The 24,540-nt window shown below is 41.3% G+C and overlaps 1 protein-coding gene across 1 annotated transcript in view; it reads right to left on the bottom strand.

Moving 5' to 3' along the window:
* The window catches only part of LOC140228369 (spectrin beta chain-like), an 81,966-nt gene that overhangs the window by 15,510 nt on the left and 41,916 nt on the right, over positions 1–24,540 (bottom strand). Inside the window, exons 44-59 of the mRNA XM_072308623.1 lie at positions 24,248–24,338; positions 13,156–13,311; positions 12,496–12,687; positions 11,957–12,040; positions 11,251–11,372; positions 10,667–10,781; positions 9,749–9,862; positions 9,124–9,306; positions 8,515–8,616; positions 7,568–7,834; positions 6,667–6,839; positions 5,344–5,581; positions 3,941–4,078; positions 2,739–2,864; positions 1,742–1,872; positions 665–851 (exon numbers count right to left, since the gene is read on the bottom strand). Coding sequence (XP_072164724.1) covers positions 665–851; positions 1,742–1,872; positions 2,739–2,864; positions 3,941–4,078; positions 5,344–5,581; positions 6,667–6,839; positions 7,568–7,834; positions 8,515–8,616; positions 9,124–9,306; positions 9,749–9,862; positions 10,667–10,781; positions 11,251–11,372; positions 11,957–12,040; positions 12,496–12,687; positions 13,156–13,311; positions 24,248–24,338 — 2,419 coding nt within the window. The remainder of the gene's footprint in view (positions 1–664; positions 852–1,741; positions 1,873–2,738; positions 2,865–3,940; positions 4,079–5,343; positions 5,582–6,666; positions 6,840–7,567; positions 7,835–8,514; positions 8,617–9,123; positions 9,307–9,748; positions 9,863–10,666; positions 10,782–11,250; positions 11,373–11,956; positions 12,041–12,495; positions 12,688–13,155; positions 13,312–24,247; positions 24,339–24,540) is intronic.

Raw genomic sequence — 24,540 nt, 5'->3', positions numbered from 1 at the left:
GCTTTTAACTTTTGGGGAGATACCAAGAAAACACATATGAAATAGTACAGAGCATACCATCTTAACAGGAATTCAAAGTTTCTTTGATGAAAATCGGGTTTGGAATGACTGAAACATCCAAAAACAAAGTAACACAAAGTGATCGTAATAAAGTGTGGGTCCCACACTTATTACAATCGCTCTGTTTTGGATATCTCAGCCATTTCAAAACCAATTTTCATCAAATAAACGTTAAGCTCTTTCATATTTCATAAACGGTTTTCTCATTATCTCACCAAAAAAATGTTAGAAACCTGAAATTGGGTCTCAACCAGAACTATACAATCCCTTTAACCCCCGCTTTCCTTTAAAAAACAACAACAACAATAACTCGCAAAATTGTGAGGGCTAATAGCTACACAATCATAATTATGCATTCTATGTGTAAGATTGGCTTGGGAGCACTGATTAGACAAACTATATTCACTTTCTTCACTTTCTGGACTCGTCACATATTGATTCATCTGCTGCTAAATGTGCGGACTTGTGGCATCCCAAACTAGCACGGGGAGAAAGTCAAAATGTACAGACCCACAACATGCAAGTAAACGTCACCTGCAAAGTTACATGTTTAAGCAAATACAATACAAATTTAATTTTCAGGATTTTATGAGTGCAGACTTACCTGATGACGTTTGAGGAGGCTCTGGACAGAACTGAGTGACTGACCATAGTCAGTGGAAGAGGCCAGGGCCATCTTTTCTTGTATCCATGACAACTCATCATCAACATCCCTCAGGAATTTGTAGAAGGCAAAGGCATCTTCCAGTTGAGTGTGACGTTTCCTTGCCAGTTCTGTGACAGCGTTGTATCTGTGGGAGAAAATTACACAATAGGTCAGTTACATTTAGATTTATGCTCTTGCCTATAAAAGTTAGATCCCATGCATCAACTGCATATTAAACTCCATACACAAATGCCCACAAAACATGGCTTGTAGATATCAAGTAAAATGCTGTGTTCAATGCACAATACTTGAACTTTTTTTTTTTTGGAATTGCTGGTCAGATTTATTGACTTGTGAAATATCACATTTAGATTCTAATGGATGGTTGTGACCAACTATTGGGTTTTGTGCTGAGTGATCATGATCACACAAATGTACACAATTGAATGGCATAACTGCATACACAGTTACAATGAACATACAAAATTATAGCGTACACTCACAATAAAAAAGAAAGACGGGGAAAAACCACACAAAACACTATGGTCATACTTTTAACGCACATATATACACAGATAGGAGGGCTTGCTAACAGACGTGAAAGTTGAAACACACGTGAAAGCACACAAATACAAGCACAAGCACAAACACAAACACAAACATAAACACACACACAAACACAAACACATATACAGACTCAGACACAGACCCAAACAAATGAATACACAAACATTCACAGAGACTCCAACTCTCCAGCTTTCAACGGGAGATCTCCCGCCGAAAGCCCATTTTTGCAGAATCTCCCGTTCTCCCGCTTGAGATTTAATTTCTCCCGCTTTAAGTGATTTCTTACTTAATTTAATTGTACGTTGAAAAATAAGCTTTAGATAGCACGAGAGAGCATCTAGAACCCTAGACCACAAGAGACTTCGCACTCATGATGTGCGCAAGTTGGAGTCTCCCGTTTGCTAGGGGTTTCAGGTGGGAGAATCTCCAGATCAGAAGGTGCTTGGGGTTGGAGTCTCTGACACTCACCTCACATAAGTTGCATCAGTTTTGCTGATCATCTCTTGTGCCAGGAAATTATCCTCTGATTTCAGCGTCTCTGCAGTCTGTTTGATCTCAATCACTTTCTCCTCATATGCCTCTATCTCCATCTCAAGAGCCTGTCATTAAGCCAAATGTCATATCAGAAATTGCTTGTTCATGATCCAGAAACCAAAGTACACGCTCATATTACTCTGCAATCAATCATAACCATCAGTGATTTCTTAGCTTTGAGTGGTTCTCGAAGTGTTGGCATGGTAATTACAATTAATTGTAATAATATCAGACAGTTTTAAGCAACAGGGTAATGGTCTTTCTGTTGTTCTTCATACTTTCAAATGATTATTGTCGCATTACTCTGGCAACAGAACAATTCATACGGAAACAAAATATACATAATTATGTGCACTAGTGGTACTTGATACCACTACCATTTGCCAATTTTGAAAGTGACATAATCTGTCAATCACCACTTTTTATATTATCACAAAAAGCCTAGATATACAAAACAGTGGTGCTTGATGGCACTGCCTTTTTGCCAATTTGGGAGTGTCACATACTGTTCAATTGTAATTTTCACTATTATCACAAAAAGCTAACTAAAAAATATACCAAGTGGTGCTTGCTGCCAACTTGCAAGTGCTTTACAATATAAATCACTACATGTACTTTTAAAATCACATAAATCTTTTTTAAAAATCTAATGGTGTTTGATGCCACTACTGTTTTGCTAATTTAGGGAGTGTCACATATAGACAATCACTACTTTGAATATTATCCAACAAAAAAAAAAAAAGAGCAATTCCAAAACCAACCAAACAAAAACTGACTCAACTCAAATCATTGATTATTCAAGTTATATAGCCAAAACCTTCACAATTTGTCTTTACATGAATTCTCTTTCAAAATATTGAATTAATGAAAATGTCACTTAAGACAAAGGATGAGTTGGAGAGTTAGGACTAGCTCAGTAATGTCATCATACCTGCTGTTTCTTCAGGAGCTGTTTGACGCTGGCCATGTCCTTGCCTGTGTCCATAGACTGAAGCTGGTTCTCAACCTCACTCAGCCAGTCACAGATGTCGTCATGAGTGCGTTGAAGGACATGGGCCTGAGAAAATTAATGAATAAAATTAATAAATGTAAACATAGGTATGACTCTTTATCATCCACAAAAGAGGAAAGCAAGTTCAAATCTGGTCACTGGGGCGACAAGACTTCATATCTACAAAATGTCAAATGTTCAGGAGAGCAAAAAAACATGGCAGCCAAAGCACTGTATCCAATGGGATAGACATTCCTTTGACATCCTGTGGTGGCTTCATTTTGGGGCTAAGACATTTAGGATTTGGACAGGACATCACTTAACTGATTATCTGACCATTAATCCAAAAAAGCAATTTTCACAAAAATTGCAAATACATGTACAAGGTCTTGTCACCCTAATGACGATATATATTTTATAAAAAGAGGAAGTTGGCTACCAATGTGTGCAATGTATGCAACACATTGCTAGATCACCTGAAACAGAACCTTAAATGACTGGAAGTACAAGTAAGTAGCAGTGAATAGGGGGTCATGATTTGGAGGGTTCACAAAAGGACAGCTGAAAAGAGAGCCATAATAGAGATGTAGGAGAGATGGTTATAACTTAAAAGGTCATTTAACTCCTCACTCCCCCACGCCCTCCTTCCTTTCTACCCTATCTTTTAGTAAGCAATCATTTCTGGTGACCCTTCTCCCTCCAATCTGATAGGGACCTCATTTGCCTTGAAGTTCTTAACTTTAAAAATTTAATCTAAACTCCCCTTCCTCTTTCCTTTCTTCCCTCTCTTTTAGTTAGTGATGATTTCTGGTGACCCCTTTCCCTCCATTCCGCTAGGGTCCTCACTTACCTTGTAAGCTTGCTGATGAAGTTCTTAACTTTAAAGGTCATTGAACTCCTGACATCCCTTTATTTTTTTTTTCCCTCTCTTTTATTGAGCAGTCATCTCTATCAACCCCTCTCCCTCTAATGTGATAGGGTCCTCATTCACCTTGTAGGCTTGCTGACAAAGGTTTTAACATTCATCATCTAACTCCTCACACCCCCACTCTCTCCTTTCTTTCTTCTCTCTCTCTCTTTTAGTAAGCAATCATTTCCGGTGACCCCTCTCTATCTAATCTGATAGGGCCCTCATCATTCACCTTGTATGCTTGCTGGAGATGGTCCTGCTTCCAGGCACACCGGTCCATGAGGTACTGCCACCTCTGCTCCAGCTCACCAAGTTTCTCCCTGATCTCGTCCGAGGCATGGTGCTCCTGCTCAATCATGGCCTCCCCTTGCTGTCAGACATACATTATTTCATAAATATTGCCTTTTTAGAGATGTACGATAACATTTTACATCGCAGCTGGAGTTATATTTTCACCAAGAGATTATCATTTCCCAAAGTGCACAGTTCTGAAGGAAAATAGTGACTCTAGGGGAAAATATCACTCCCAGGGACTGTCAAGCATTAGATTACAAAGTAATAGACATCATGGCAATATCTGATGTTCTATATGGCCTGTTTACAAAAATATATACTATTTCATTGTAGCGTGGAATCACACCAGTTTGGATGGTTGCAAAGCTGCACATTCATTGTGGAGTTGCACAAGTTTGCATGGTGGTAAAGCTGCATACTACGTGTCACATTGGTAGCCAGTCAAATTTTGACTTATATTATTACTGATGTTACATCATGGCTTACAATAGAATAATTTTGACCCTCTCCACATTGGTCACATGATTGCAAAATGATGAACCACCCACTCGTATTTATGTATAGACCATTTAATACGTATCATGTTATCTACATTTCCCACACACTGTATCAAAGATCAAGTACATTATAGAAACAGTTTCTGTTCATTTGTATCAACACACAGTTTTCCAGATGGTCTAGAACTACCTATACATGAAAGTTTATTTATAGAAAAACAAAACAGCCATACACTCAATGTTTGCAAAACAAACTTCTCCTGCTTGTTTGTGTTTGAAGTAAGCTAGCATCCATCAAAACCAAAAAATAGACATGTGATAGGTATCCCATATTAGCCATTCAATTACTAACAATACCAAGTCAACAGTTAATTTTCATGGTAAACTATTGTCTATGTCCTTCATCATAAAGAATATACCTTGTTAACTTGAATTCATTTTTTTTTTTTTTTGCACACTGATTCATATATCTACCTACAACAATGTTCACATTATTGTGCCTGTTCATATTTTCACTTCTCACTGCAATGAAAAGGTGATATATCTCTGCCTCAAGAAACTTGGGTATATGAATACACACTCAGCTCAGTTAATAATAAATCTCCATTCTCTTTGGATGTCATGTCAAATGAACTGCTAATAGTTTGCTTAAAAGATACAACCTTGAGTGAAAGAAAAACTTCAGGACATATCGATAGTGTCGCATCTTCTAAAATCTGTTTTGGCATCACAATGTCATCAACATAAAAAATCTGTCCTTTGATCCAGTGTCTCATCTAGTAAAATCTGTTTTAGTATCACGGAGTCATCGCCATCATAAATCTGTCCTTCAATCCATCCCTACCTGTTTGCAGGCATCCACCCTGCCTCGGTTGGAGACCAGCTCTGCCTCGAAGGCCTGGTGCTTCTGCAGCTTGTGGGTCAGATTGCTCTGGTCCCTGAAGGACTCGTCCGAGGCCACCTGGGTCTTCTCGCCGATCCAGGAACCCACCTCGTAGATGTCCTGGAGGAATTGGTGCATCTCGCGGGACTCCGCCAGCCGACGCCTCCTGCTTTCCGTCTCAGTCCAAAGCTTGTCTCGCCTTCAATTTTGGTGGAGCAAAATGAAGAAAGAGCACCAGCAGGAATGAGTTACATGCTACGTAACTGTACACTGTACACTATATATTCGGGAAGTCTACTTTTTTGCAAATAGGGACTTACCGGCAATTTCACAGGTCGTTAAATTCACGATCACGGAGTACAGCAATGGACAGAGAAATTGGGAAGCACATGCATGCATTCACACAGCACAAACGCCAAGAATTAGGCCTAATAAACTGTATTATCATGCATCTTGTTCATGTACAGTGTACTTTGTACGGGTATGCATTCATGTCAGGATCGGAGTTAGTATTTTCGCATATTGTTAAATTCAGGAATAACACCCTCATTGTGAAATTCCAGAAAATCAAAACCCTGTGAAACGTAAAGTGTATTTAGAAGTCATGGCTGAGCTCTCCTCGCAGTAGATCTGGTGACCTTTCACAGATTTTCAATGTCTAATACGTACTGATTGGGTATGCCTGATGAAAACTACACCATAAATAAATTTTCTGTACATTTCTTTAGCACCTCCAGCAGCTGAAAATGTCACGGAGTATGATGGTGAAATCTGTGACAACATTTTCAGCAATGTGAGGATCAAACATACCACCTGTCCACGGCTGCATGCAGGCACATATTTACTGCATGTGCATATTATTTTGCAACTGCATAATCACCAAATTCCACTGTGTATTGCATTATTGATCTTTTTTATGATATGATAAACAATACAGCATGCAGAGAAAAAGTTTCTTGTGTGACACAATAAATAAATAATTTGGCAAAGCTTTGAAAGAGCAATATCATCCTTTGCCTCCTCTTGACTCTTACATGTACATCCCAAATTTTCATCGATCAAGAAATACCAAGTGTGAAATGGTAACATCTGTGACAGGTACATAATTTGTTTGTTTGTTTGTTGTTTGTGATCTTTTTTTTTTTCTTTTTTTTTTGGGGGGGGGGGAGGGGAGGATTAATTGGGCTGACATTAAAATCAAAAGTGACTAGGAGTGGAGGCCTCTGTTTTGGGGTAATATATGATAGACAGAAAGAGGGACACAGAGAATTCATTGAGGTTTACCTGTCTACGATGTTCTGGCACTTTGCCTGCACCTCGTCTGAGTTGTAGTGTCCTCCAGAGACGAGCTGGGAGGCAAAAGTCTGGAGCTCTGTGATCTTCTCCACCTGAGTTTCCAATGTCTTCTCGAATCCCTCGTGCTTCCTGGCTAGGGAATCCACTGTGGTCAGAGAATCCTGTGTTTGTTTGGGAGTAAAAAAGAGAGGAAAGAATCCAAGCATAATTTCCAAATACCAATCACGCAAGATGTACAAGGTACCTCCATGTACTGTGCCTACGCATATGGATATGAATGAATGTACACTGAGAGTATTATTGACTCTTCAAAGGGGGATAAAAGCCAGAGCCTTGTTAACCATTTATACGCCTAGGCACTTTGCTTAACCTGCCAAAGCATTTTCATCGGCATTCGTTGTTGCGTCAAAACTTGTCCTAGTCACAGATAAAAAATCCTACTCCGGTGTAGCAATGTGCCTCAGTCCAACCACAAGGCCATGGTGACGTCACAGTAGGGATTAGAGGGGAATCAAGTACTATCTTTTCACAGATAATTTAAGACTTTTATCATAAAACAAGATAACTCCATTCCAGTTGAGATATTTGCACTTAAAGCTGATAAAAAAACAGAGGAAACACTACGGAAATATGGGATATTTCTAATCATAACTTCAAGAATATTCTTCGTTATGTTGCAAGCAAGGTATCACATTAAAGGTTGCATTTTGCTTTATCTGATCATGGACTTAGTTTAGAATTCTTGAAAATGCTGCTAAGATCATTTTGCAATCAAACTCCTCAATTTTTCAGATTTCAGACATATGTGCCAATCAGTGAAGAGAGAGCTCCAGTGTGCACGCCAAGTGGCAAACATAGCAAAGTAAGGGTCAAGGTCAAGAACACTCACCCCAGTGTCCTCCTGGGAGAGGAAGGCTTCCTTTGAGGTCAGCCAGCTCTCTGCCTGCTCCATGTACTCACTGAAGACCTGTAGGTCCAGGCACTGGGCCAGGACGTTCTTGCGCTCCTCCCACCCGGCATCCACCTGGATCCGACTCTCTTCCAGCTGTTCCAGGCTCTGCTGGATGTCACCGGAGGCGTAGTGGCCCTGGCGGATCAGCTCCATCCCTGTCTCCTGCAGCGAGTCAAACTTGGTGCTGCGGCCGTCTATCTCCGCCTATAGAAGATGCAGATAGCATGCCGGCGGGCGTGGAGACAATTTTACACCCATTTCAGCAACGAATGTCATGTCAAGACCAACTTATTGATGAGACACTTTGCATGCAGCTACACACAAGTCTAAAGATCACATGTTCAAACAGGCCATGTTTTATGTTTCTCATTAGCAGTTCTTACAGACTAGTAAAGCATTTCAATGGTTTATAATTGTCATTAACGCCTCAATGTCATGATTGCACTATTCTCTATGTTAAATGCTTGTTTAGCTGTTATACAGTGCTACAGATATTCTTGTTCGACTAAATTCAAGCATACATATCAAGATTCCAGAATAGGAAAATGAGAGATATTGGAAAATGGGAGATATACCTTAGACTTATAACACATCTCTAATATCTGGAGATGAGATGTTTTGTTGAAGTATCAATCTCTCTCAAACTCATTCTGATACCATTTTCAATAAACTCTGAAAAGGATAAAAAGCATTTCTAGAACTTTCAGCAAGAAGATATGATATAGACTGTATCAGACTGTAATGGGATTTTGCCTCTTTAGTCATATTTCCCTTTACATCAGTTCACAAAGAGTCTTCATCTTATCTTGTGAGAATGTAAATAAAAGTTGGGAGGATAAGATTTTTTACAATATACTCAACAAGTGCCAGCATAGAGTTCATACCTTTCTTTCTTTGTGCAACTCACAAAGGCTCTCGGCCTCAGTCAAAGTCTTAGCCAACTCTCCGGTGGTCATCTGGGTCATAACTTGACCTGTCCAGGACATCTACATTGTAGGTGAGAAAGACTGAATTGATTAAACTGACTGAACGCAACACAAAATACAGAATTAACATGATCATACTGTTTGCCTGGTGCACAAAGAAAATGAATATTGCTCTCTACATCTGTGTTCATTCGTGAAAGGAAAATATGGCTACTGTTAACAATCAAATCTCTTTCAGCAATCAGGCTGCAAGAGAGAGAACTATTGTCCATTGATGAATGCCCATATGTGTCTCAGATAAATGCTGGTTTTGAAGCTACTCTAGCAAGTCCTTATGTGCATATGAATATCAAAGACATGACGTATATTGCTTCATGATTTACAATCACCAAAATTTAGCCCATGGAATTATCTGGAGTAGTTAAAAATAAATGCACAGATTTTAAGAACATAGCTTCATAATAACCTCTACAACTGAATGAAATCATACAATTGGAATATGGTGTTGATGTAGAGCATTTTTTTAAAACACTGAACAGAGAAGCTGAAAGTGAATATGTAACCAACCATCTCCCTGTAGTCCCTATAGAACCTCTGCAGGTTGAGGGAGTCATTGAGTTTCTCCTGCCGATGATGGCTGAGCTGACAGAGAGCCTCCCACTGTTCGGTGGCCTGTTTCTCGGTTGCCAGGATAGCGGCTCTCTTGGAGGGCTGCTTCTTCCCCAGAGCTTCGGCTTCACTCTTCAGCCCCTGTAATGAGAAGGAAAGATTCATAGAGTGACGGTACAAAGTGTGCGATGTCAGAATTGCATTGTGATGTCACAATTGCTTGTGACATCACTTACAAATATTTGGAAAATGTCTTCATAAAAGTGACTTCATACAAATAGTACACCATGGAGTGTCAAACATGCCGGCATTCTCACATAGTTGAAAATACCTATAATCATGTGAAGCTCTCTCAACCAATTACAAGAAGATAAATTATTGATCCAAAATATAATATGTGCTAAGCAACCTACATGTACAAGCTTTAATTTTTAGTCTTTGGCAGTGCAGAGTTGTACATTGATCTTCTCTACCAATAATTCGACTCAGTCTGGTCATAATTAGGTCATCTTAATATTTGTTTGTGTGTCTGTGTCTAAAATTGATCACAAAATAAGTGTCTTCAAATTCTCCAGACACTCGCCTCCAGCCTGGTCTCGACGGCCGTTGTGTCTCGGACCAACTCTCCGTGCCGTCTGAGCAGAGACTCCACAGAACTGACGTCTTTACCCAGCTCCTCACTGTCCATGGCGTTCCTCTGTCAAAAAAAAAAAAAAAAAATTGTGGAAAATGACAGAAAAGTCTGTTAACCTGTTGAGGATGGGCCGATTTTGCTACAACACACATTTGCCATTGACGCTTGCCCCAGTATACTCGGGACTCGTCTTCAACAGGTTAATCAAATTTGACTCTTTCCATCTCTTTTATTGACTATATATCCCACTTTCATCTTTCACTCCTTATTACTTCACTCATACATTCTTTCATCTAATCATTCAATCATTACGTCATTCACTCCTCCATCATGACTTGCACACAAACCCAAATTGTGTCTCAATTGTTAAGACATAGATAAAATGAGATTGAATGTTACCAGGAGAATCACAGATTCATCTGAACACCAACAGAACTTACACTAAAATTACTGATATTAGATGTACAATATACAGAGGGGAAAAAATTCATAATTCACTTCACCAAGATTTTTGTACATGGGAAATGAATGACTTGATTGATATTCAATTTTAATTTCAAAAACAATTTCAAAAACAATATCAATCCCAGTTTAATTCAGTGTGAGTGGGATAGATAAAGTTGCATACATGTGCCAACAAGAGTCACTCTGTATCAAGACCAAAATCTCTCAGCTTCTAAAATGACAATATCACAGTATCATAGCAGTGACATCTTTTCGAATTCTGTGCAAAGCACAAGATCGAGTACTGCATCAATGGATACATGCTGTCAATCAATACTGATCATGTCACACGGAAATGGATGGCAGTCAATTGTCTGAGCTTGGTGAGTCAAGGGTTTGTTTTAGTCTGTTTTGTTTGTCTACCTTTTCGCTCATCCTCTCCTTGATGTCATCAACATCTCTGTTGAAGGCGTGGATCTCAGCTGCATCGGCCAGTTCTTTCTGGTACTTTGACAGGCCGGATTGCAGGTTCTGCCAGCTGTGGTTATGACAAGAATCAAAGTGAAGATTGTAAACAACGATGGAACACATCCATCTCACCCCTATCCTCCTCCTCCTCCTCAATAGTGAGAGATTTTAAGAAAAGAATTAGGGGCTCCAAGACATACAAGACACTGCAAAGTCCATGCATTAGTTAAATCACCAATTTCAGCCTTCACTTGTTCAATTACTGTCCAGTTCACAGATCAGTTTGTTATGCCAGTATTAAATAAAGAATACAATACTAATAAATACAAAAACTAGTTGTATTCATGGCACGGCAATTTGAGTGTTCAAATTCCAAATTTCATTGTTGTGTTCTTGATTTTGAATTTTCATTGGGTAGTGAATTGTGTCATGACCTGGGGAATGAGCCCTGATACATTTGATATGTAAACAATAGTAGGAAGAAATAAAAAGGATAAACTAAGTTTTCCTAGTGAAACTGCTAACTGTGAATGACATACCTTGCTTTAACATCTCTGGCTCTCTTCTCGATGTTAGTCTTCTGTTCAGGGCTTCCTTCTCTGATCAGTTTGTCTCCCATCTTACATAGAGCAGTCACAAATGAGTCATCTACAGACAGATCCTGTACAGAGGATAGAGAAAGGAGAGCATGTGATTAATAGTGAAAACACATAAAAATCCACGATGCAACAGATTTGTTGAATTCTCACATCACATCGCTACATATTTTAAACTTGGGAACATGATCATTACAAATGAACAAACGATGAAAATATAGAGGGACTTAGAACGAAAACCGTAGCGTATATTAAACAAATGTAACACGCACTGAAAGGCTCTATTTGCAAATTATTGATTCTGACGTGGCAGCCCTGAAGAAAATACTAAGTCTGTCACAGAGAAATCCATAATTTCACTAGGGGCTCAAAACAGTGCATGATATGTTTGTTTCATATCCCTCGAACAAACCTGTACAAAAATGATGAACTTGTTAAAATAAAGATATTTACACACTGCACCATAGACTATCAGTGGTCTGGGAGGCCAACATCGACAGCACTTTAGACACGCTATCCATGAAAATCCAGTGACTGGCCTTTGATAATCAATATGACATAACTGTATAACCCCCTGAGAGCTGCATTACAAAACGCTGCACAGAGACATCTGACCCTCTGTCTCGGCTCTGGTACTGATAAAACTTACAGAGCCAATGTCATTCAGTTTTTTCATCAGTTCTGTGCAATGCTCGTAGTCGGTCCCCACATCGTGAGCTGACACCATCACCTCCTGTGTATAATGATAGAAGAGAAAAGGCAACAAAGACAGTTAAGTACAGGTGACCAGTCACAAATCTATGTGATCTCTTATACTCCACTAACACTGAGGCAAGGCTGTATGAAAAACAGGGAGAGTTTTGTAAGGGGGGGGGGGCAAAGCACTTTCTCATTCCTTGTAGGCCTATGTTCTCAAAATGTTTTTACAATTTCATATTCTTTATTTGAAATATTTTTATTCAAGATGACATCATGTCTAACTTGCAATCAATTTGAAGATGTGTACAGTAATTGTATCATAGATACAGCAAAGTGTGAAAATTTTCGGAGAGAGCTAGGGGGCAACTGCTCTAGCTACCCTCAAGCTTTGCTGAATATGGTCCCACATGCAGGATGATCTGATTTGAGGTAATGGAACACATCTGTACAAAAAACCATGGCATACACAAAAAGCAAATAAACACTAGCCTTCTCCCTGATCCATTTTTCCACTTTCTCCGCCCTCTGGTTGAACTCCAGGAGATCCCGCACTTCCTCCAGATGCTGCCCTCGTCTGGCGGACGCCTGACAGAGGTCGCTCCAAGAGGTCATCATCTCGGACATCCTCTGCTTGATGTTGGTCGAGTCTGGGTGGTTCTGTTTCACAAGGGATTCACCCTCCTTCAAAGAGTACAAAATTATGAACAATTCAGTCAAAAACTGCATGTTGCACTGTTGTGCATTCATGTTCAACTCCTTATCAATATGAAAGAATATAAATAGGCAGATATATATATCTTATATAGGTGTACATATACATACATACATACAAACATACATTTATCTAAATAGTCACATATCCTGACAATATGCTACATTAAGGACAGAGTTGATACCTTTATCATGACAAACTCTTGTTATAAGGCAAGATACACAGTGCACTTTCAATCTTCCAATTTTTAATAAGCTTTGCAGCCCTCATACAAAAACAAACCAACTTGTCTAAGCAGTGCTTACAAGTTATGGTCCCTGGAGATTTCAAACAAAACAAAACAAAACAACAAATGGGAAGGGACCTATATGAAGGGCTCCCATTTGATCAGGGACAGGATTTTAAACTTTCCCTACACCAACGGAAACACACTGTACCTTTTTGACATCTGAAATAAGCTTCTCATTGGCCTTGATCTCTGCCTCAAAGGCTTGGTGCTTCTGCAGCTTCTTCATCTTCTCCTTAAGGTTGGTGATAGCGTCCAAGGAGTCATCACCAAATGTCTTCCACTTCTCACCAATCCAAGCCTGGGCCTGCAATTAGTGGATGTGTCAGAACATGGTATAGAATCAGCCATGATAGCAACACCCCTATTCTTTTCTGGAGGAGGATATTCCAGTGAAATCTCATTTCAGAAGATTTTTACTGTCTTACCTAAATCAGAAGAGCTACTGAAAATACCTTTTTTGTGAAACGGGAAAACAATACTTTCTTGAATTAATGTGCTGGGGATACAAAATATTTCATGCTTCATGCAAAGGAGATCCCACTGACATGTGATTCAATGCATCAATAATGCATAGATAGTGAGAAAACACTCTTGCTCTTTAGTACATCAAAACCACACGCTATATAGAAAGTAATTCAATTACTCTTGTAAAGATGTGGAGACATATTTAAAGCAGACAAAATTAGACTATCTGTCCAGCAAACCTAAGCATTTTTATATTGTAACGTATAGTCATTACATAAATTTTGCATTAATTATTACAGTTATCATTTATTACCTTCCATTTTTAAGAAACTACACCACATGATGATGTCAGAGGACAGAATTTTGTGTTGAGAAAGTGTATTACATTGCACAGGTTTGGTGTGCCTATAGGGTTTAATACAGAGTCCCACAGTACAGGGAAACAAACACTCTGTTGTTTTTGGAGAGAGATAAGAACTGGCTAGTGGCAGCACAGAGTTCTGGGGCTGCCATCCCATGCTACTAATCCCCCAACTAGTTTCACTTCACCATTTTGGGGCATGTGTACTTGCACATGTTAAAATATAGTTCTGTTGGTTGATCAATGTTGAAGTTGAGATGCTATAGGAGAGAAAGAAATGAGTATGTGCCTTGCAAATTACAGATGAGGTTATACAGTATATGAAAATAATAACCAGGGATATAATTTATACAGAAAGGAGGAGTGATACTTTTGTGAGTGATCAGTCACAGAAAGTGCTGAGCCAACCAGTTTTGGTGGTCTGGGGCATTGCACCTTGCTCTGCAGAGAGGGGGAGAGGCAATCACAGGTCACTGGAGGAAATCTGCTGTAAGTAAGCTTGTATTTTGTTTTCTAAATGATATTTATGTTGAGTACATGATTTCTGTATGCATATGCTTATTGTGTGAAGTTTAGAAGTAATTTGAATGTATATTACAGCTTTATAGAGTAGATGAACAGTTGAGGTGAATGGAGTCATTGTCCTCTTAGCCATTGACCCTGTGTGTTAGCTGCACACAGAGTACACAGCAGTGCACTCAACCATGCACTTGGCACAGAGTAGTAGGAGTGAAGAGTTGTGTAATTTACACCGTGCGATGGAGTTTGTAAAGTGGGTGAATATTGCTTTGTATGAATGGAAGTTGTAACAACCATTATTATTGGCTCATTTAGATATCATGTTTATATGATTAGAGTGTGTATCATGCGTTATACCTTTACAATTATGAGTAAGTTAGTGAGGATAAATGCCAAACAACATGTGAGGTTGGCATGAACGCACGTCATTTTGGATCTTAGGTTATATTGTGGGTATGGCGGACATTCGACATAGGGGGCGCTTTCATGTAAACAATGAATCAAAGATGGCCGCGCCCATGGTATCGGCATGTGTATCATGTGCAATTGTCACCAGTCGAGGTACTATCTGGTTGGGAGCATACCAGTACTTGCTTGTCTACCATTTAATTCTACTACAATTTTGTATGAGATGACATACAGCTGTACATGTGAATGCTATGGTTTGGAAATCATTATGATAAGGACCATCGGTGTATGTACGTTTCTTTTATTTAGGATAATTTCCGTTGTGTATCAGCAGTGAGGAGACAGCTTATCTTACGAGGCTGATAGCTGTTGTGACCTGTTTGGAAGACGAGTGGCGTTTGACTTTGGGTATAAATATGTTTCATTTTTCTTTTACACATACATGTATATGCAAGTTCATAGATTGGAACATGTTGTACATACGTTATGTTGTTGACAAGTTGCATGTAAGTTTACTAGACAGTGATGATGTGGATGCCAGTATACAAAAACCAAGTGCAGGTTATATTGAATTAATGAGGTGATTACATTATGGATCGATAAAGGTTAACATATATAGGAGGAGAATAAGTTTGTTTTATGTTTTTATACACAAATTATTGGTATAACATAATGTTAGTATTTGATGTGTAACTTAGTAAACTGGAAGTTTTGGCATGGATTGTGTTCAGCAAGATTACTAAGGAAATGAGAGCAGTTGATAATGTTTTGGATATAATAAGTCAATTATTTAATTTATTTGAAGGAGTTCATACGCATTTGATACTGATAATATAACATAAAATAGTTGTGGTGTATGATGCAGTGGAACTATAAACCGTAATGGAGATTATCATCAGATCATAGATTATCAGTCGTTGAGCAAGAATTATGCATTTGGAGTTACAGTCTTAATAATTGCAGTAAATATCACATGGCCTAAGATAAACAATTTAAAGCTTTTGTGATTTGTGTTGGAACCAAGTGGGTTTTGTGTAACAAGTTAACATATTGATGGTGTAATCATGGCATATACGAAGTGTGTTATGATGTTTGTTTTTTTTCTCTGCTTGTTCTTTGCAGGGTTTCTTTTTTGTTTCTGTTTTATTACTACGGTAATAAACGCACATATCACTGCAGATCAACTAGTCCGCTCATTCATTTATGAGTACTCCCGGGTCTCTAAACCAACCCAACCCCTAGGGCACATCCCAGCCCCCCATCCCCCGACAAGTGGCGTCACGGACAGGATTGTTGACGTGGAGCAGTGATAGAAACCCCATCGTCGTAGCTGAGAGGACTGGACCTCAGACTGATTGGATCTGGGTGCACGACTGATGGCGAGACAGCATCAGGTCTGGACGAGACGCTCGACTGATCAGGACGAGGACGTGATCATCGAACACCAGACGGAACCAGGCTGGTTGGCGGTGCTGATGGAATGCTGACTGCGTGGCATCATAGACTGAGACCGATCAGGACTGGACGTGGTTCTACCGAGTAGACATCAAGGCTGGATGTCAGAGTGGTGTAGAGTTACTTACGTAGTGAAGTAATTGTCAGTAATTGTGTACTGAGATTTTATTGTGTTTGTACTTGTTTTCTTTCCCACTGTGAGCCTTTTGTTACAGCGATGGCAGAATCCGTCACTCAAATGATTGCAGCGCTCACTGATGCTTTACAGGGATTGAATGTGCAACGAGCTCCACCCCCGGTAAAAATCAGCAAGTTTCGAGGCCCTTCACGAGGAGAGCTATCACTCCAAGAGTGGTTGGATGAGTTTTCTAGTTATGCTAGACACTATAATCTTACAGGAGAAGCCAAGGCCCAAGCACTGTTAGATAATTTAGCTGGAGTGGCTAAAGAAGAAGTCTTGTGCAGGAAGGATGATGTGCGGAAAGACAGCGAGAAAATAATCGACGTCTTGAAGTCTCTCTTCGCGCCGGTGGAGTCTGTCCCTTCTCTCAGCCAAACTTTTCACAACCGAGACCAGCTGGAAGGTGAAACACTCGCGGACTACAGCCGTGTGCTTATGCGGATGTACGACCGTATGGTGAAGGCGGCACCGGCAGAGGATGACAGGAAAGCATTGGAGCGTTTGCGGGATGGTTCACTCAAAGAGAGATTCGTCAGAGGAGCGAAAGAAAAATGGGTCCAGCGTGAACTAAGAAGGATTGAGATGGCTGCGAAAGAGAAGACATTTCTTGAAATGCGTGAAGAGGTGCTGAGCTTCTTTCGGGATCAGGAGCCAGTGAGGAAGCCCCGAGTTAATGAGATTTTCACGGAGCGAGTGGATGTCAGTCCCACCACACAACACCAGGGAAGAAATGGGCCTGACTTGCAGGGTGAGCTATCCGATCTAAAGAAGGATGTCGCTCAACTCGCAAAGAGTGTGCAAGCACTCGTACAAGCGCAGACCAATCCTCCAAGAGCGCAATCCAAGAAAGGGAGAGACAAGCTGAAGTGTTATAACTGCCTGCAGAAAGGACACACAAAGCAGGAATGCACAAAGGAGATTGTGTGTTTTCATTGTATGAAGGAGGGGCATGCAAGCAAGGACTGCCCAACGAAGAAGCAGGAAGCCAACTCCATGCCAGAAGCATCTGCCAGTGCACCTGATACGCCATTGCATCCAGGAGCCAACCGAGGGGGTGTATTAGGTGGTGAGGCTTCTTCCCAACCTGATTTGGTGGATCGCTTAGTTGCGAAAAGTCCATGCTGTATGATATCAATTGGAGGTGTGCAAGTGGGATGTGTCGTCGATACAGGTGCCGAGGCATCCATTATTCCTGCTTCACTCTATCATGAGGAGCTAAAGAGTAAGCTCGGGGAGCTGCAGGATACGGCAGGGCTCTTTTTGAATGTCGTAGGAGTTGGAGGTATCGAGATACCAGTCCAGGGATACGTAGAGGTGCCTGTGGAGATTAAAGGACGAGAGCTCATGGGAAGCTTTCTGGTAGTTGCAGACCAGGCGTGTGCAGTGAAGCATACCAAGTACCCAATCCTGCTGGGCTGCAATATCCTGAGACACATCACTGACCCGTCCATCTTCGGTGATATGAAGACTGCAGTGGGTAATCCAGTTGAAGAAGCAAGGAGTCCTGACATTCATGTGAGCTCCATCAAGATTCATCCGGTGAGTGACGAAGTTCTTCCTCCCTTCACAGTGAGGCGCGTTATCTGCAACTGGAGTGCGGAGGATAGGAGCATGCTTCCCAGTGATGTGGTGGTGCATCCTTCGTCAAATATGGCCAAAGCAGATGTGAAAGCTTATGAGGGACTACATCGACTAGAGTCTGGCTCCCCTCTGGATGTACTGCTGGCGAATGAAACTGGCGAAGAAGTTAAAATCATGCGAAACACCACAGTAGCTGAGGCATCAGTGGGAATAATGAAGCCGGAAGTCGTGCTCGGGGTGCAAGATGAAAACATCGTGGTGTCACTCTGTGATGTGGTGCAAGAGGATGCCAATTGTAGTGCTGCCGTACGTGAGGATGCTACCGAAATAGCGGTTGATGTGATGGAACTACCCCCTGGCGTGAAGTTGGAGGGGCTATCAAAGGAGACAGAAGCGAAGGTTGCCAAGCTGCTTGACAAACATGCTGCGGTGTTTTCAGCTGGAACATTTGATCTGGGAGAGTGCAATGTCGTACCACATGAGATACGGATGAGGGATGGGCCTGCAATCCGACTCCCATACAGACGCATACCTCCCGCTCTAATGTCTGAAGTCAAGAAGATGCTCCAGGAGATGCTCGAGCAAGGAATTATTCGTCCATCCAAGAGTCCCTATGCAAGTCCTGTTGTACTCGTTAAGAAGAAGGATGGGTCAGTTAGACTGTGCATAGATTACAGGAAAGTCAATGAGCGTACGGTAAAAGATTCGTTTCCCTTGCCCCGTATTGAGGAGACGTTGGAGGCTCTGAGAGAGGCGAGATACTTCTCAACAATGGATCTTGCTCACGGATATTTTCAGGTGGTGATGGACCCAGCATCAGTAGATAAGACGGCGTTTCGAGTTCCCTGGGGGCTGTACGAGTTCACTCGAATGCCACAAGGATTGACGAACAGTCCCAGCACATTTCAGCGTACGATGGAATATATCCTGGGTGATTTGAATTTGAGTCAGCTCATTCTATACTTGGATGACATTCTTGTATTTTCCCCCACGGTTGAGGAGCATATTCAGAGGTTGGATATAGTCCTATCTAGGCTGGCGGCAAATGGGCTGAAAGTGAAGGGGAAGAAATGTCACTTCTTCCGTCAACAAGTGGAGTACTTGGGACATGTAGTTTCCAGTAGCGGAATACAGGTGGACCCTGGGAAAGTAGAAAAAGTCAAGGCCTGGCCACGACCACAGAATGGGAGAGAAGTCAGCTCGTTCCTCGGATTGGCTTCATACTATCGGCGCTTTATCCGAGGTTTTTCGCAGATCGCCGGTCCCTTGCATCAAGTTGCCCTGAAGGGGAAAGGAAACAAAGCAGCATTTCACTGGGGCAAGGAACAAGAAGATGCTTTTGTAGAGTTGAAGTCATTGCTGACCGAGGCGCCCGTACTGGCCTATCCCAAGTTTGATCAGGACTTTGTACTTGAGGTGGACGCTTCCATGCAAGGGTTAGGAGCCTGTCTGCTTCAGAAGGGGGATGATGGACAACTTCACCCTATAGCCTACGCTAGCAGATGTCTTCGTGGCGCAGAGAAGAATTACACTGACATAAGCAGCTTCAAGATTGAGCTGTTAGCCCTTAAATGGGCTGTAACAGAGAAGTTTGGACCGTATCTCATGGGTGCCCATTGCGTAGTTCTGACAGATAACAACCCCTTAGCTCATTTATCCACAGCCAAGTTGGGAGCTACGGAGCTCAGGTGGGCTGCTCAGCTAGCACCTTTTGACATCGACATAAAGTACAGGACAGGCAAGAGTAACAAATGCGCGGATGCCCTCAGCAGGCGACCAGACGACATGTCAAGCGAAATGGTAGCGACGATGGTGGATGAGGCGACCAGCTCCTCGGCACTACCCAGAGATGAGTTACAATCGCGGTGTCCGACGGCCGTGCAAGTATGTCGAGGGGAAGTAGATGATCAGCCAAGATTAGGTGTGCTGCCTTCGTACAATCATGACCAGCTGGCAGCGATGCAAAAGGATGATGAGGCGCTCGGAGTAGTGTGGCGGTTGTGGGAAAGAAAGTGGAGGCCAGGAGAGGAGTTGGATACTCAGGAGAGCCAACAGAGTCGGGGATGGCTGAGGGAGTGGGCAAACTACAAGGAGTACAGAGGTGTACTATACAGAGAAGTAAATGACCCTATTTCTGGACCGATTCAGCAGCTACTCATTCCAGAAGCACTACGCGAGACTATGCTAGAAATGACACACGATAAATGGGGCCATCAAGGTGTTGACCGCACCCTTCGTTTGCTGAGAGAGAGATGCTACTGGCCGGGCATAAGTCAGCATACTAGGGAGTACATAAGGAAATGTTTCAGGTGCGTTTCATCCAAGACTCCTACACCTACAGTGCGACCTCCTCTACGTCACCTGCTAGCTTTCCGCCCTCAAGAGATACTGGCCATTGACTTTTTGAAGTTAGATCGAGGGAAAGGAGGATTCGAAGATGTGCTCGTGCTCACTGACGTCTTCAGTAAATATGCGCAAGCTGTGCCATGTCGTGATCAGTCGGCTTTGACCGTGGCCCGGGTGTTGAGGGACCATTGGATTGCACATTATGGGGTACCAGCCAGGATTCACTCCGATCAGGGGAGATCGTTTGAAGGTGAGATCATTAGAGAACTGTGCAAGCTCTATGGAATCGCAAAGTCCCACACTACAGCTTATCATCCAGCTGGAAATGGCCAGTGTGAGAGATTGAACAAAACTTTGTGTGCACTGATCAGGTCTCTCGATCCCAAAGAACGCAAGAAATGGCCCGAGCTTGTGCAGCACATACTCTTTGTGTACAATTCCACACCACACAAGGTGACTAGAGAGACGCCATATTTCCTGATGTTTGGCAGGAAGCCGCTGTTGCCTATCGATCACCTTTTGAATCGCTCGACAAGTAACTGGAATGAGGATTATGTTCAGACGCAGGAGAAACTCATGGAGAAAGCCAACCGCATTGTGTCAGATCGGCTCAAGGAGGCAGCTGAGAAGGAAGAAAGGAGACATAACCAACATACTTCTGCTGCTCCGTTTGAGATTGGAGATCGAGTGCTCAGAAAGAGAAACGCCTTCACCGGGAGGCACAAGTTACAAGACAAGTTCTTTGAAATGTCTCATGTAGTTGTTGATAAGAATGAGGAGAATGACGTGTACAAAGTAAGGCCTGCCATGGGAGGAGAAGCTAAGTGGGTAAATCGTCGACAACTTGTGCAGGATCCCCGTGCAGAAGAGAACGTATTACGCAATGTTTTACCAGATGCTTTGCCGAGTGATGATAGCGCAGATGGAAATGGTGAGGAGTACGGCCATGACAATCGTCGCAGCATCCATAAGCACAATGACTCCAGCGACACTGAAGATGACTCCAGTGAGGACGATGATGATCATTGGAACTTGGAATGGAGATATAATGGTCTGCCTGATAATGAAGAACCGTCGGGAATGGTTGAAGAGAGGCCGGTACCAAGACGATCAAGTAGATCGACGAAGGGAGTGCACCGTAACCCAGAGCATTGGCCAATGTCGTCAATCAGTAGGCCGTCTCACTGAGTGTTGAAGCTTGTTCCATGTAACAAGCGGGGAAGAAGTACTTGTAGCAACCCCTGAGAAGTAAGTGTACTTTCCACTTCAAATGAAAAAGTGATAAATTTCAAGGAGGAATATGTTCTGTTACTTCCATGTTGTGAAGTGGGAGGCACTTCTCTCGTTTTGTACACATAGTCAGACTACATGGTATCAGTCAAGTTAATAGTGATTTAGCTTCCAAGTACGAATTTTAGGAGTTGAGATAGGTCATCTCACTTCCTGGTCATATAGACAGTGAATAATTCATTGTTATGTTTGCTTGAGGTATTTGTACGTTTGTGCCTCATACAGGACCTGGAATCCTTTTTTTTTTCCATACTGTATATGGACGAATAGTTTAAAAGTGTCTGTATGCTTTTTATTTTTACCATTATGTATGTTTTGGAACAATCGAGGCGAATGTTCCCCAAGCGGGGAAGATGTCAGAGGACAGAATTTTGTGTTGAGAAAGTGTATTACATTGCACAGGTTTGGTGTGCCTATAGGGTTTAATACAGAGTCCCACAGTACAGGGAAACAAACACTCTGTTGTTTTTGGAGAGAGATAAGAACTGGCTAGTGGCAGCACAGAGTTCTGGGGCTGCCATCCCATGCTACTAATCCCCCAACTAGTTTCACTTCACCATTTTGGGGCATGTGTACTTGCACATGTTAAAATATAGTTCTGTTGGTTGATCAATGTTGAAGTTGAGATGCTATAGGAGAGAAAGAAATGAGTATGTGCCTTGCAAATTACAGATGAGGTTATACAGTATATGAAAATAATAACCAGGGATATAATTTATACAGAAAGGAGGAGTGATACTTTTGTGAGTGATCAGTCACAGAAAGTGCTGAGCCAACCAGTTTTGGTGGTCTGGGGCATTGCACCTTGCTCTGCAGAGAGGGGGAGAGGCAATCACAGGTCACTGGAGGAAATCTGCTGTAAGTAAGCTTGTATTTTGTTTTCTAAATGATATTTATGTTGAGTACATGATTTCTGTATGCATATGCTTATTGTGTGAAGTTTAGAAGTAATTTGAATGTATATTACAGCTTTATAGAGTAGATGAACAGTTGAGGTGAATGGAGTCATTGTCCTCTTAGCCATTGACCCTGTGTGTTAGCTGCACACAGAGTACACAGCAGTGCACTCAACCATGCACTTGGCACAGAGTAGTAGGAGTGAAGAGTTGTGTAATTTACACCGTGCGATGGAGTTTGTAAAGTGGGTGAATATTGCTTTGTATGAATGGAAGTTGTAACAACCATTATTATTGGCTCATTTAGATATCATGTTTATATGATTAGAGTGTGTATCATGCGTTATACCTTTACAATTATGAGTAAGTTAGTGAGGATAAATGCCAAACAACATGTGAGGTTGGCATGAACGCACGTCATTTTGGATCTTAGGTTATATTGTGGGTATGGCGGACATTCGACATAGGGGGCGCTTTCATGTAAACAATGAATCAAAGATGGCCGCGCCCATGGTATCGGCATGTGTATCATGTGCAATTGTCACCAGTCGAGGTACTATCTGGTTGGGAGCATACCAGTACTTGCTTGTCTACCATTTAATTCTACTACAATTTTGTATGAGATGACATACAGCTGTACATGTGAATGCTATGGTTTGGAAATCATTATGATAAGGACCATCGGTGTATGTACGTTTCTTTTATTTAGGATAATTTCCGTTGTGTATCAGCAGTGAGGAGACAGCTTATCTTACGAGGCTGATAGCTGTTGTGACCTGTTTGGAAGACGAGTGGCGTTTGACTTTGGGTATAAATATGTTTCATTTTTCTTTTACACATACATGTATATGCAAGTTCATAGATTGGAACATGTTGTACATACGTTATGTTGTTGACAAGTTGCATGTAAGTTTACTAGACAGTGATGATGTGGATGCCAGTATACAAAAACCAAGTGCAGGTTATATTGAATTAATGAGGTGATTACATTATGGATCGATAAAGGTTAACATATATAGGAGGAGAATAAGTTTGTTTTATGTTTTTATACACAAATTATTGGTATAACATAATGTTAGTATTTGATGTGTAACTTAGTAAACTGGAAGTTTTGGCATGGATTGTGTTCAGCAAGATTACTAAGGAAATGAGAGCAGTTGATAATGTTTTGGATATAATAAGTCAATTATTTAATTTATTTGAAGGAGTTCATACGCATTTGATACTGATAATATAACATAAAATAGTTGTGGTGTATGATGCAGTGGAACTATAAACCGTAATGGAGATTATCATCAGATCATAGATTATCAGTCGTTGAGCAAGAATTATGCATTTGGAGTTACAGTCTTAATAATTGCAGTAAATATCACATGGCCTAAGATAAACAATTTAAAGCTTTTGTGATTTGTGTTGGAACCAAGTGGGTTTTGTGTAACAAGTTAACATATTGATGGTGTAATCATGGCATATACGAAGTGTGTTATGATGTTTGTTTTTTTTCTCTGCTTGTTCTTTGCAGGGTTTCTTTTTTGTTTCTGTTTTATTACTACGGTAATAAACGCACATATCACTGCAGATCAACTAGTCCGCTCATTCATTTATGAGTACTCCCGGGTCTCTAAACCAACCCAACCCCTAGGGCACATCCCAGCCCCCCATCCCCCGACAATACAACATTGCAATCTGTTAATGAGTGATGTATGCACGCAATGAACGAATGGATAAAGAGTTGTACCTCAGCGATATCTCTGCAGAATTGGGCATACAGCTTAGCAGTTGATAATTTTTGCCTCCTCTCTGCACTCAAGTCTCGCAGTCTGGCACGCCTGTAAAAACAGGAAATACCAAAAACAATGATGAAATAACCACCAAAATAGATATTATCTTTTCTCCTTTGTATTCTGTAAAGCCAAGCAGGCAGAGCAAGAGAACCAAATACCACGTATGTGCATGTAATAAACTCATTCTGAGAAATTCCGAACTCTTAGAACTTGCAAATAAATTCATATACCGTATTCGCCGGCGCAA

The sequence above is a fragment of the Diadema setosum genome, chromosome 1, assembly GCF_964275005.1.
Source record: "Diadema setosum chromosome 1, eeDiaSeto1, whole genome shotgun sequence".
In the NCBI taxonomy this organism is placed as follows: domain Eukaryota; kingdom Metazoa; phylum Echinodermata; class Echinoidea; order Diadematoida; family Diadematidae; genus Diadema; species Diadema setosum.
This window is presented reverse-complemented; position numbering and strand designations above follow the sequence as displayed.